The 11,506-nt window shown below is 36.5% G+C and overlaps 1 protein-coding gene across 1 annotated transcript; it reads right to left on the reverse strand.

Annotated features, from left to right (window-relative positions):
* Nucleotides 1-1,488: 1,488 nt before the first annotated feature.
* On the reverse strand, nucleotides 1,489-10,601 carry LOC127639114 (KICSTOR subunit 2). Its single transcript, XM_052120971.1, has 3 exons — nucleotides 10,110-10,601; nucleotides 7,368-7,656; nucleotides 1,489-2,859 (listed from the first exon to the last, which is right to left on the reverse strand). The coding sequence occupies exons 1-3, from the start codon at nucleotides 10,348-10,350 to the stop codon at nucleotides 2,040-2,042; spliced, it is 1,350 nt and encodes a 449-aa protein (XP_051976931.1). The 5' UTR covers nucleotides 10,351-10,601; the 3' UTR covers nucleotides 1,489-2,039.
* Nucleotides 10,602-11,506: the final 905 nt, after the last annotated feature.

Raw genomic sequence — 11,506 nt, forward strand, 5'->3', positions numbered from 1 at the left:
AGACAGATTTGTAATGACATGACGGGTGAGTAAATCATGACAGAATTTTCTTATTTGCATGAACTATGCATTTAAGTGTTTGAATGTTAGTTTGTGTGTATGTGAGTTAGAGTGCACTGAGCTTGTAGACGGTGTGTGTGTGTGTGTGTGTGTGTGTGTGTGTGTGTGTTTTAGTCTGGTGTAAATATGCATGAAGGTGTGGACATTGTTTTATGCCAATACGACACTGCGTCTACCAAACAAAGCCTTGGTTCACTTTTTTTTAATACACAAACAGAATTACTGTTTTTCACTTGAATTGACAGATTTGCCCTTACATTTTCTACCTGTTATATTTTCTACCTATTTATTGATTCTGGGTGTTTTCCTTTCTAATGGTGCTCTTTCATACGACTGCGTCCGTGCATCCCTACACTTGCTGCTGTATCAGATGCCCACCTTGTCCTTTACAAGTGACCTGCATATCTAAGACCATCAGACAAACACCCCCCCTCCCCCCCCTCCCATTTTTCACATGAAAGTGCCTTTCAGGATGCATGTCAAATGCCGAGGGTGTGTGCCCCGTCACTCTCTGAAGGGTTGTTCCACAAGTTAAATAATAATGATAGAGCTCTTTCCAGATGTTTAATAATCTAAACGAATAATAAATATGTACATTTAATCAATTGTGATGTCGCACTTTCATGTATAGGACTGTATTGGCATGTAGCATTTAACCATGTTCCAGTGCATTTTAAAAATGTGTCGAAACTGAATGTCTTTGAAATAAAGGAAGTTGATATGTCTCAACAGTGTCATTTACTTATTTTTTGGTAATGTCTTCATAGACTTAGTGCTATAGCCTATAGTTTGTAGAGCTTGAATGATACACACATGGATACTAAGATGGACGCTAAATATTTTTGTCTTGATTTCCAGGAAAAATATCTAAACATCCTTAAAACAAGATACATTTATTTTAATTTACTTAAAAGCAAACAAAAATGAACACATGCACAGACACTTATAATAACCTGTGTTCTTATTCCAGTGTCTCACTGTTAAAAAATTTAGAGTCAAGGATGCTTTTACTGCTCACACAAAAGCCATTCACAGCTGAATGCGCAGTGCATGTGATGGATGTAAGTGCGTTGTGTGAGTGGAGGAATGTCCCTCCATTTGATAGGGCATCATTTCACAACATTCTCCTCAACTGGGCTGATGCTGAAGTTAATATACAGTTAAATTAGACAGTTTTAGATTAGTTATACAGTCATCTGTGAAGCCTGTTTTCTGTCTTGTGCATCACGATCACCCCATTTCTCATTACTGCAATAAATAAAAAAATATTTATTGCAGTATTTCTTATTTTAAAAAAAAGTTTATTTTTGTATTATTATTTATTTTGTCGTATTGCAGTAATGAGAATTTGGGGGTACTTGATTGTATGAAAATGTCATCACAATGCAAATTTTCTTTTAGGGACAAATAAACTCAGTATAGTATGATTAAAAACTTTATTTCAGTAAGTGTTAGAACTACACAATGGATAAATCAATCAAATGTTAAAATCAAAGGGTTAGCTATTATTAAAATGTGTTGCACATGGCAAATTAACAATAAAAAGGAAAATCATAATTATTGGCAATAAGTCCCTTTCACATTTGGCAAAGCACGTCCACTTGCTGAGCAGGAAGGCAAGAAAACTAATTTAAACCATTAGAAGATAGCAAATTAAAAACGAGGCAAACATTATTGTCTATAACAACTGTGATATTTGTCTTTGGTCTGCAATGTTTGAGCTCATGAAGTATTTGGACCTCATTAATATTCATCAAAGGTGAAATGGGATAAAAGGTTTATATTCTACAACCGTTTTAACAGCACAAATCATAAAAGACAATTACATCAGTGATGTATTAAACATGCTAACCAGGGATGTGCAAGTGAGGGGAATTGATATTGAGGTAATTGTGCAATTTCTAAAATAATATATATATTTGGGTTGGACAACCAATTTATTATTCTAATACTGAAATGATGAGCTTTAATTATGAACTTCAGCCCTTGGACCCTGGTTTGAGCGTAGTAAAGGGTTTCGAGTTTCTCAAAGATCCTGTTAACTCCTGTAAGAATGCCACAATGTGTGAGTCCCTCTCAGATTTCCTCCCGTCAAAGATAACCACTATAGTGAAGTGGGGTTCAGGCCTTGTTAAAAAGTAAGTGCTTTGGACTTTATCGTCGTAGAAGTGGACCACCTTATCCAGAGCGTTCAGCTCAGTGGATCGGTCGCTCATAATCATGATGACATTAGGCCAGTGCGTGACTGGTCTCTCCCCGCCTGGAAGTGACACCACAGCAGGAAACTGGTCCACACCTTTGGGGGCTTCACGGTACGAATGTGGGTGATGGTAGCCGTGTCCCTGAAAGCTCTCCGAGCCACGGTTGTCAAAGATCAACGAGACATTGGAAGCATCGTGCTTGCGAATGAAGCCGGAGATCTTGCCGAAGTAATCGGACGAGGTGCGAGCCGTCAGGGTCTTCATTTCGGACTGAGACGTCTGGCGGCTGAGGGTCTCGTGGAAATAGAAGCTGAACTTGGCGAGGAGAGCCGCTTCGAGACGCTGTAGCCACAAATACAGGTGTGGTGGCTGCACAGCCTTCTGCGATTGTCCTCCAAAAAGATTTTTTCTGGTCTCACGTTGGCGTTCGAAAACCTGGCCCCACGCCTGCAGTTTTGAATGCGCCCCATGCAGGTTTAGTAGAGATGGAAGGAAGTGCCACTCTGAGATCTGCGCCTGACATCGCAAAAGCTGCGTCAAAACGTCCACCTCAACCTGAAAGCTGCTTTCAAGACTGCTCAGGATCGGATGGTAAAATCTGAGCACAGAACAGGAAAGAAATAAAGTGGCTGTCAGGGATTACATAGGCTATGATTGAAATGGAACACTACTACTTGTTGGCTACTGTGCAGTGCAGTAAAAAATTTATGCTATTCATTTTTTAAACAGTAAGCAAAAAAGTATGCATTATTCCACATCATTGTCACATGTCCTCAATACGCTGCATGCTTGAATCAGCAAGCAAAGTCCAGCTTTCACCTTGGAAATGAATATAATTTTTAATACAGCCTCACAGAATCACATTAATATACAGTACCTACATTATTGCAAAATAATTTATTTGGCTTGTAATACGCATCGAGGCAGTTTCCTGGTGAAATGAACACTTGAGACCTTAGCAGGGGCACAAATCACGAATACAACAGCATAACCAACAACTTTTACAAGCTAGTTCGAGTGCAATCAAAACTGCACAGTAGCTCAACTGATAAGAGCGTTGCACTAGCAATGCAAACGACCGGGAGTCCTGAAGAGCACCGAAGTCGACCTGTGAGGCGAAAGTGTCATAGAAGTACAATAAAATTATGTGGTTTGCATCAGCAATTGGATTTTTTGTGTCCATTTTTGCTTTGAGGACACTATCGGTTAGGTTTAGGTTTAAGATTTAGGGTAGGGAGGTAGGTTTTGTTTATTTAAAAATCAGAGCATCAACCTTAAAAACCTCATCTGTTTGGGAGAACATTTAACTCTCTATTAGCGCCACACAGTGGACATTTCGCCATGGAACTAGCACAATACGTGTGAGGAACACCGTAATATTTTGCAGAAATGTTGCCACAGACAAGTTATTTTCATGAGATCAGGCTGACAATTTTATTTCCAATATTGTATAAAAATATCTATATGTATATAATGTATACTGCAGCAATTGTAGAGGGGTGTTCACACCGAACATGTTTTTTTGTCCATCCGCGCTCATTTCCCCTATTGTTTATCTGTGTAAACAAACCAGTTCCAATCTATTTAGCTGGCTTTACACAACTTCAGGAAGTTTACCAGGTACCTGGTTGAGACCCTGAATGCTATGCTGTGCTATGTGGAAGAACAATCACTGTATTAGCCAGCAGTTACCAGGTTAGTGGCATCAAATCCTTGAAATACACTCAGAGTTTTATTTGAGGCACTTAGTAGGTTGACTAAATATCCACAAAAGTTTTACACATTTTTTGCTTTTTTCAATCATAAACCCAGTCCTAATTCTAATAGCCATGTAAAATCAAAACAAACTATTCATCACTTTACATGTCAGTCAGTCGGTCTCTTTCCAAGTAGGTGGATCTTGGCCAGAATAACGTGCGGACCAGACTTAATGCGATAGTCAAAAGTCTGGCTATGTGAGACTATGGATTACATATACAATGAATGGTGAGATAAATCGGCTTAGTTGCCACCAGCAAATGAAAAATGGAAATCTGATATCAGTTTCAGACATTATAAGACTATTCCTGCAATCTGTGCTCTCTTTGTGTGTGAATGAGGGAGGCTGCACCAGCGTGTTCTCTTTGCTCATTAGTGCTGGAGCGAGTCATGAATACTGCAGAGCTGCACAGACCTCATCACATATCCTGCATTCAGCAGCAGCGTGAAAATTCTTCACCCCTGACTGATCATTAATTACATGTCTTAGCAGGCAGACAAAAAGAGAATGAGAAAATGACAGAGAAATAGAGAGTGAGAAAGAAGCGACTGAAAAAGAGAGCTTCTTGATGAGAGGGACTGGAAGAAAAAAAAATATCCGATCCCAGCTTAAAGGTATAGTTCACCCAAAAATGATTTTATTTCTTCAATGGAGCACAAAAGGTTAACTTTATCATTAACTTCAACTGCATCTTTTTTCTATACAATGAAAGAGAATGGCTAACATTCCTTTTAACATCTAATTTTGTGCTCCATAGAAGAAAGTCATACAGGTTTAGAATGACATGATCAAGTTCACTGTTCATTTCTCAAGGTCAAACGGGCTGAAAATCTGAATCTAAGCACATGGCTGCCTGATTAATTGATAAGAAAACATTTCCATGATCTTGTCTCTCCCACTCTTGCAATGACTCAATGTTTGTCATCTTTCTTTCCATTCCTCTCTGTCGGAATCAACTACTCTATTCAGTCTCTCTATCTTCCCCTTAACCAAGTGTAGAGTTCACCTTGAGTAGACAGTGGGAGAGCACTCAGCTTCAGATGTCGTTTATCAGGTGAGCTGAGCTCACATACAGATTTGCACCTCTAAAGCTGAAGTGTTTCTGCAACACTAGCATCACCAAATGGAATTGCAAACAAACAGATGGTCCCACCCCAAACTCACACCATTGGTAGCGTCAATGTTGCTATGTAAAGCTTGTTGATATGCTCAAATAAACAGAGCAATGTTTTGAAAGTGTCTCTTACATTTTTTTGGGAAATCAACCTATACATACTGTTTGTATAATATTACACCTTTTCTATTTAAAATTCTGCAATTCTTTTGGAATTTTATGCTATTTTGATCTTATTTACCTGTAAATTTCTCAATCACGCCATTCTCTTACATATGCAAATAAGTAAATTTATGTTAACTTCAATAAAAACCTACACTTCTATAAGTTTAAAAAAAGACAATTTGAGAGTACGTCATGTTTTAGGGGCAGATTGCTGACATCTAGTGGAATAAAAGAACAATTACAAGACTAGAAAATCATGTCATTACAATAATAACCAGTAGATGGCTACAGAGAATGTGTGATTTATTGCCTGTTGTAACTTAATTTTAGATTTAGATTAGATTAGGCTGTCAATTTAACGCGATAATTCAGTGCGATTAATTTTATGAAAATAATTGCAATGCCCCTGGACCGTAATAAGGAAGATTCCTGAAAAATTCAAGCTTGTAGTACCACCTGTTTACTCCAGAGGGCCGTAAGTGATATTTCAGCTGTATGGGCAACACACAGTTTATACAGTGAAGAAAACAACCATCCAGCAGACAGAACAACACAAACATGCGTTATGTTCTTGCGTTCAAAATGCTTGATGGAGCGCAAATCTGAACTAAGGGATCTCAAGATGTGTTCTAAGTATGAAACTATATTTATCTTGACACAGTGACCTAAATATTTTATGTTTATGATGCAACGCATCCAAGACACTCCACAAGCATGTCTGACACTTGTTGAAATTGACGGTCCTTAAACAAGCCCTCATAATAAATCTCGAACTGATTGAAAGATTTTTGGTAGTAAACAATACATTGTATTCTAAATCCACTTTTTGTATTGTCTTATCAATGATTAACTCTTCTGCCACAAGAATGTAATGCATTTTAATTATCTGAATATTTTATATATATATATATATATATATATATATATATATATATATATATATAATTTTTAAATATTTAAAGATAGCTATGTAAAATTATTTCATCATTATATATTGAATTATTGTCATATGAGGGGCTTTCTCAGCAAATATTTGCATATGCGATTAAATGCGATTAATCGGGACACCATGTAATTAATTGTATTAAAATTTGTAATCGATTGACAGCCCTAACATATATATATATATAAATAATTGAGATATTATCAAACTTTTATTTGTCAAAGTTTGGCATTTGTGTTTTGAATAGTTATAAAATAGTTTTGAAGTGTCCCTAATCTAAGAATATACACTGGGGTCAGAGTTTGTTTTTTTGTTCTGAGTGAGTGTGTGTGTGTGTGTGTGTGTGTGTGTGTGTGTGTGTGTGTGTGTGTGTGTTCTGTCTTCTGTCTTCTGGTTGTGTTAGTTTCACTCATTTCAGTGTGTTTTGCATTGTGGCTTATTTATTGATTTTATTTGACACATTTCAAAAGGTTGTTCTGTGTTATACTCTCACCAATTTATTTGTATGTTTGTTTTGCACTCTGGATGTTTTATAGTCCCACCTCTTCATACCTGTGATTGTGTGTGTTTTCCACGGTGACTGATTTATTGATTGTATTCAACAAATATATATATATATATATATAAGCACTGCGCCCATTCATTTACTATGAATGAGAGAGCAACAGTGTTGCATTTTTTTTTTTTAAACAACCACTTACACAACTCTTTGAATCAAGTCCAAAACATTTTTTGTATGTTCACATTGTCCCACTCAGATTGTGGAAACAAATTTCTTTTTTTTTTTCGAATCGGTCAACAAAAAGCATAACAGCCCTGTAAGGTTAATCAATATTTTCATATTTATTCCATATTTGCGTGGTACAAAAAATAAAAGCACTGTTTTGCTAAAAAAATCAGGAGAGAGCCTTAGCAAGGCAAGCTCAGGCTATCCCTGTTGGGATATAAAGGTAAATACTACCAGTCAAAACACACTTTGCCTCTTTGAATGGTCTTCAACACAGTAACACTTTCAATATGCACGCAACAGTTTCTTCAACAATTTTAGTAATCTGCATTGTCCCCCATTATATTAAACCTAAACACATATGGGGTCTGCACACACACCATCAACACTTAGCTCACCTGGAACTGTACTTCTGCAAAATGGTTTCCAGGGTGCTCACAAGCTCCTCAGAGTTGACTGTCTTCTGGCTGCCAAGCGAATGCATCTTCTCGTAGAAGTCAGCGATCTCCATTCTGGCCTGAGTGAAGTGACAGAGCTGCTCGGACAAATGCGACAGCAGATCTTCCAGATTGAGTGTTGATCCCCCGGATGTGTGGCGGCCCATGGAGACCACCTTCTTCAGTTCATTATGCAGAGACGTATAGATGGTCCTGATAGAATCCTTCCGGCTGAAGAATGACTGGCCACCTGCGTTACCACACATACACACTTACTGTAAATGATGTTAAATCTCAGAGCTAATTTAAGCATTACAATGTTTACCAAAAAACATTACGTAATAATCACTCTTCATTGGGCATATTTAGTGTTTCAAAGAATTATTAGTTAGATTTTTGGCTACATGCTGCCATCTGCTGTATTAAAATTACACACACTTGTGCATACACTATGTGGGTCCTAGTTTGTAACTTTGTTTTCAAACGTTTTAAGCATAAATTATTGAAAATGTAAGACTCCATCCACAACAAGGAAAATAAACTATGTTCTGTCAATACAATAACAAAAAAGTTATTCCATGTTTTTGACATGGTCCCATGGTAATCTCATGCTGTTTTGGATATGTGGTTTTTGGATATGAACTATGGTAAAACAATGGTATTTTTTAAGTAACTTGGAGTACCATGTAAATACCATAGTATTTAGTTCCATGGTATATCAAATACCATTGTATTACTATGGTTTTTGTACATGTTAATACATTAATTCATGGTGTTTTTACATGTACATGAATATGGTAAGCTTATAGGACCATGATATATATATGAAAGTATTAGCGCTGCCCCCGATAGTCGACCAAACTTTAGTTGATGAGAAGAGTCTTGGTCGACCAAGTTTTGATTGGTCGGTTGGTCGCAAAACAAAAAAACTCCACAGGTTGACAAACACCGGCATTACTGCTGGTTGGACGCTAAGTGGTACTATGGGTTAATTTATGGGTTAAGCCTACACAATAAAGCAAAATACTTTGATTTCATATATATATATATATATATATATATATATATATATATATACCACCTTTCCGGCAATTATCCGACTAATCTTGCAGGCAGAAAAACAAATATACATTTAAAAATAATAATTATAATGATGAAAATAATCACTGAAATATAATTCATGGTTCGAGGTGAATGTGTTTTTGTATTATTTTATATTTTGTGTATTATTTTACAGGCTGCAGAGTTGCGTTCACAACAAACTGCTCTGTGGAAATAAAGTGAACTGAACTCAAAACACCTCCTGAGCTGAGATGTCTGAGATCATTTGCAGCACTCATAGATGATACTGTTATTGCAAAATAACAATATCATGTTATTATATTACGTAAAAAAAAAAAAGACAAACAAAGAATCAGAAACTTTTAGATGCTCGTGTTCCATGAGACTGTACGCCTCTGTATCAGTGCATCATATATGCGCATAGACAGCTTTTCGGTCATCTGTTCTGAATAAAATAATGAAGTGAATTTATTCAAGCGCATGCCTGTGTGCCACCGGGCAAATTATTTGTAATATTAATTTGATAATAATAATAATAATAATATAATATAATACAATACATGGAAAAACAAGCCAAATATTGTCTTGGAATGGTCAAAGGCATCATCAGCTATTGGCGATCACTCTGACCATCATCGATCTCCGAGATCATCGACTGTCGGCACAACCCTAATGTGCATTTCTCACTATAATTTAACAAAATGTTCAGACAGTCTCCTTGCTGGTTTTTCCGAGACGTTCAGAATTCAGGATTGTCGCTGGGGCTCGCTTCCTGCGTGCACTTTTAAAATGTATATTTTAAAGGCCCATAATTACAGTTTAATATTTCTCTGTAATGTAGAACAGTGTTAGCAATGTTACTTATAACATTCTTTCTCAGTCCTGGAACTTAAACCATATTCTGATGCCCCCAAAATATATATTTAAGTAATTAAATGAATATCATAAATGTGCGACTAGTAGACTAATGGCTTAAACTAACGACTACTAGTCAACTAGGAAAATCTTTGGTTGGGAAAGCCCTAGGAAGTACCATGGTATTACCATGTTTTTTTGTTGTTGTTTTCACATAGTACTATAGTAATGCCATGCTGTTTTGGACATGTTTTTATTTATTTTTTCATGTACCATGGCAGAAAAATTATATATAGTAACATGTAAAATTCATGTTACATAAATACCCTAACCATTCAGTTCTGTTGTATATATCATAGCACCATGGCATTATCCTGTTTTTTTTAAAACATGGTACTTTCATTATGCCATAGCGCTTTTGAGATGTACCATGTAGATACCCTGGCACATAAGTACCATGGGATACTGAGTAATTACCATGTTACGTGAACATGGTAATCATTCCGTACTAGTACCATTGCAAAACCATGCTTTTTGAGGGTGGTACCCTCAAAAATGAGGGTGGTACCCTCGGGATGCCTGGAGGCAACGATGGAATGTGTACAACGGTATTCTTTGAGGTACCTTGGAATATCATGTAAATACCATGGTAAGTGAATACAACCATTAATCAGTCCTACTGTATGATGTATAATAAATACATGGTATTGCCATCTAATACCATCACTGTACTGTACCACGGTACTTCTCTGTAACGGAACAGCACTGAAAATGCTTCTCTCATACCCAGTTTCTGCCCGAGGAAAGTCATGTTGTGGTAGGCTTTCTCTGCAGCTGCCAGGTGGGCAAGGGCGGCCAGCAATGCCACCCAGATGGCCCCAGCGCTCTTACTGGCGTCCTTCTCCTTCTCCACATAATCCTTTGCCCTGTCGAACCAGCACATGCCGAGCTGGGTGAAGAAACTCTCGAGGACGGCTCGCTCTTTCGGAACCGGGCGCAACTCTTCATCGCGCTGAGTGTCAGTCATTATTTATACAGAGAGATATCAGCTCAGTTCAGATCAGACAGGCTTGAGTTCAGCTGACAACTGCTGCACATTCATGAGCCGAACTAACTATCTGTAAAGAAATGTTTATGAAGGAGTTGATCGGTTTGATAATGTAGCCAATACTTACGGTCAATGGAAAAGAGACCTAAATACCTCACAAAAAAAACGAATTTTAAGTATTCAGACAGTTTTCTGCAAGTGAAACGTACATGTTTAGTCTTCATCACCACCATGACACTTCAAACAAGAATAACAACAACGGAGAGACGCAAGGGACAAATCTTGTCTATACGAAACGCGAATCCATTAGGCGCACCAGCTAATTAATATTAAATATGCTTTACTAAAATTGTATTGAAGTAATTATATATATATATATATATATATATATATATATATATATATATATATATATATATATATATATATATATATATTGTTTTTTTAATATATTACTTAAATATTAATACAATTTAAACTAAAATGTAATTAAATATTAAATTAGATGGGTATATTATAGAGTTTTTGTTATATTTTAACATTTCAACTAGTAGCTGTTTTAAACATTTATTTGTTTGTTTGTTTATCTATCTGGTTTCAGCACTGTGTTAAGATAATATTTTTGAAGAATATATCTTTGCATTGCTTGCACCATGAATCTGCTTAAAAAGTGGCATTTATCACTTTTAGGCCTATACGTACTTCGTTTTAAAGCACCTCAACAATCCAACAGTTTAATACTTTTTATTCATGTTTTACATATGACATTTTCCTCTCCACAATCAAATTTGTGTTTCCTTTATTTTAGTTACTAAACAATTATAAATAAATAAATACAATAATGTGCGTTAAACTTAAATGTAATGTACATTAACTCACCTGTATTGCATTCCTAATCTTTGTGATTGTATTTCTTCCGTTGAACACAAACGGAAGTTTGTGATTGAGGCCAGAATTCTGACTGTAAAACGACATGAGTGTGAGTAAATGTTGACAGAATTTTATTTTCTTGTTCTTTTCTTTTTCTTCATTTTGTCAAATGGGGTGAACTTGTCCTTTAATCACCGACGTTGTCATGACACCCATTTGCTACCGTAAACCTTTAGCTTCGGCTCTTTGGTCTTTGCGACGATGA

The sequence above is a fragment of the Xyrauchen texanus genome, chromosome 47 (genome assembly GCF_025860055.1).
Source record: "Xyrauchen texanus isolate HMW12.3.18 chromosome 47, RBS_HiC_50CHRs, whole genome shotgun sequence".
Classification (NCBI taxonomy): Eukaryota; Metazoa; Chordata; class Actinopteri; order Cypriniformes; family Catostomidae; genus Xyrauchen; species Xyrauchen texanus.